Source organism: Citrus sinensis, chromosome 2, assembly GCF_022201045.2.
Source record: "Citrus sinensis cultivar Valencia sweet orange chromosome 2, DVS_A1.0, whole genome shotgun sequence".
In the NCBI taxonomy this organism is placed as follows: domain Eukaryota; kingdom Viridiplantae; phylum Streptophyta; class Magnoliopsida; order Sapindales; family Rutaceae; genus Citrus; species Citrus sinensis.
Window position 1 is genome coordinate 21,141,228 of NC_068557.1, and position 3,153 is coordinate 21,144,380.

General features: G+C 38.0%; 1 protein-coding gene across 1 annotated transcript; it reads left to right on the top strand.

The window, feature by feature from the left end:
- Window positions 1-427: 427 nt before the first annotated feature.
- LOC102615967 (fasciclin-like arabinogalactan protein 2) lies at window positions 428-2,627 on the top strand. Its single transcript, XM_006469388.2, has 2 exons — window positions 428-1,030; window positions 1,627-2,627. Exons 1-2 carry the CDS (start codon window positions 509-511, stop codon window positions 2,314-2,316), a joined length of 1,212 nt encoding a protein of 403 aa, XP_006469451.1. The 5' UTR covers window positions 428-508; the 3' UTR covers window positions 2,317-2,627.
- Window positions 2,628-3,153: the final 526 nt, after the last annotated feature.

Sequence of the window (3,153 nt, forward strand, 5' to 3'; positions counted from 1 at the left end):
GGGGGGGGGGGGGGGGGGGGAAGAATGAATCCTAATCCCTTAGTTAAAATGATACAATCCCCATCTACAATTATGGAGAACTGGATGCCAATGCCACGCCCTCAATACTTATTGACGCAACCGGCTGCCACTTCACTTTGTTACCAAGTTTCAGTACGATGTAAGATTAGTGCTCAAGTAATGTAAATTTGTTAAAAATGCAACGATTAAATCGAAGTAACCGACTTTAAGTCAACATCATGAAAATCAGAACGACGGCACAATGTAACGTTATGAATCATGACTGTCAAAAATAAAAATTAAAAAAAATGACCACAAGAGAGAGCCCATCAAAAGGTGGGCCCCTTATCCTCCACCAACTGCCAAGCTGGCACCACATTATCCGACACACACTCCAAAAATCCCCCACCACTTATAAAAACATGCACGATAAGCCCACACACCCACTCCACTCCACTCCACTCCATTACTCGTCCACAAAAGCACCGACACCGTCGCCGCCGCCGCAATGGAAAAACGGCCGCTGCTCACCACCACCCTCCTCCTGTTCCCACTCCTCGTCCTCCTCCTCTCCTCCACCGCCTCCCATGCACACAACATCACCCGAATCCTCGCAAAACACCCCGAATTCTCAACCTTCAACCACTACCTCACCGTCACCCACCTCGCCGCAGAAATCAACCGACGCCAGACCATCACCGTCCTCGCACTCGACAACTCCGCCATGTCATCACTCCTCTCCAAACAACTCTCCGTTTACACTCTCAGGAACGTGCTCTCTCTCCATGTTCTCACTGACTACTTCGGCTCCAAGAAGCTCCACCAGGTCACCAACGGCACAGCCCTGACGTCGAGCATGTTTCAGGCCACCGGCTCGGCTCCGGGATCCTCTGGGTATGTGAATATTACTGATCTTAAAGGTGGCAAAGTTGGGTTTGGCGCCGAAGATAATGATGGCAAGCTTGACGCTACTTACGTTAAGTCGGTGGCTGAGTTTCCCTACAATATCTCCGTTTTGCAGATTAGCCATGTGAGTAGTTAATTAAATTACTCATTAATATTGTTATTGTTTTTCAATTTAATAAGTGATGAATTATGTACGTATTGGTTGGTTTAGCTGTTAAAACTTATTAAGGTGGTAAAAAAGTACTCTTCTTTATATATTTAATTAATTAAAGAGGTTCAAATCAGGTTCATATTTTAGTTATTTTAGAAAAATAATTTAAATTTATTTAGTCTTTTGAAAAAATTGTAATAAAAATAAAAATATTTTACTTTTACGTTTTAGATTCAAGTGTGTTTCATTATCATCATTTTAGACTTAAAATTCCTTCGACAAACGTGTACCATTTGTTAGATTAATTATTTAATATAAATCAATTGAAAATGACAGAAATTAATTTGTTTAATTTTTTTATATTAAAAAATAACAGTAAAAAGGAAGAAGAGTTTTTTTTTATTATTATTATACGTTATTGATATCAACATCATCGACAGCTGTCTCCCAATAAAACCAGTTGTGACGATAATACCATTCGGTTCTTTCTCCTTCTTGCAATAATTGCCTTTAGGTTGATTAAATTTAATTATAATTATGTTGCTGATTAAATTTTTAATCATCTTTAGGTTCTGAACTCGGATGAAGCTGAAGCACCAACACCAGGACCAAGCGGCCTTAATCTAACGGCTATAATGGCAAAGCAAGGCTGCAAAGCTTTTGCTGACTTGTTAATAGCCACAGGAGCTCACACGACTTTTGAAGAAAATCTCGACGGGGGCTTAACGGTCTTTTGCCCTACCGACGCCGTCGTGAACGATTTCATGCCAAAGTACAAGAACCTAACGGAAGCCCACAAAGTGTCGTTACTGTTATATCACGGCACCCCCGTTTACCAGTCCTTGCAGACGTTGAAGTCGAGCAACGGAGTCATGAACACGCTGGCAACTGACGGCGCCAGCAAGTATGACTTCACCGTGCAGAATGACGGCGAGATCGTGACGTTAAAGACAAAAGCTACGACGGCTAAGATAACGGGGACGTTAAAAGATGAAGAGCCGTTGGTCATTTATAAGATTAACAAGGTTTTGTTACCCATAGAGTTGTTTAAGCCTGAGGTGGAGACCGAAGCTCCGGCACCGGCGCCTACCCCCCACAAACGCAAGACGAAGAAGGACAAGGACGAGGCGGAAGCTGATGCACCGGTGGATGATTCTGAGGATCAGACGGCTGATAATGAAAATGGGGTGGGTAGAATCAGCGGTGGGCATTTGATTTGGATGGTTTTAAGTTCGTGCATGGGAATCTTTTTCATGTGACGATGAGTCACGCATAGCTTGGGGAGACATGAGTTGCCATTTAATTATTTAATTATTTTTCTTTTTGAGTTTATTTGTGATGAGGGGGAAAAATAACACGAGGCCCACTTGCTTGGGTCTTTATTTTTTTTCAAGAAATTAAATTTTTCTAGATTTTTTTTTTTTTTTTTTGTTAGTAATGTAGATGTATGATGCTATTTATTTAGTTTTGAATTGTGATTGATTACATGTAATTAAATGCACATTTGTACTACATCAATTTCATCGAGTGTAATAAATATACTTTTATAAGAAGCATTTTTTTTTTTAAATTTCTTTTTGTATTGGGCAGTAAACTTAAGAAAATTTTATGAGATTATTTATTTGTTATATAAATGTAATACAAAGCCATCTGATTTTGTTCGAATATCATATCTAGTTTGAGTAAAAACATTGTATCTTCAAAAACAACCAAAAAAATTTAAAATAAAATAAAATAAAAGAATCTCACAGATGAACAGAACTGTATTTTATTTGTGCCGTTCAATTTTAGGGTTCATGTCAGTTGAGAGAAATGTGAATTTATCGGATTTAATTCTGATTTTTTTTTTTTTTAAAAAAATGAAACTGAACTCATTATTTTCAAATGCTGGTACCGTAATTGCATGCATTCAAAATTGTAAATCTCTTGTACTATCCACAACATCCAACAAAATTTGAACTCGTCTATGGAAATCAGTAATTATATTATGTATAGTTTTATGGTCATATCGTTTATTCTATTTCATTCATTGATCTTTTACTTCAAAAAAAATTATGATTATATTAATTTGTATCATTGTATGCATAGCACTCTAT

Excerpts from the sequence above, each read along its gene's own strand:
- LOC102615967 (XM_006469388.2), top strand. The coding sequence starts at position 509 with ATGGAAAAACGGCCGCTGCTCACCACCACCCTCCTCCTGTTCCCACTC. Across the intron at positions 1,031-1,626 it reads CCGTTTTGCAGATTAGCCAT|GTTCTGAACTCGGATGAAGC; the intron begins GTGAGTAGTTAA and ends AATCATCTTTAG.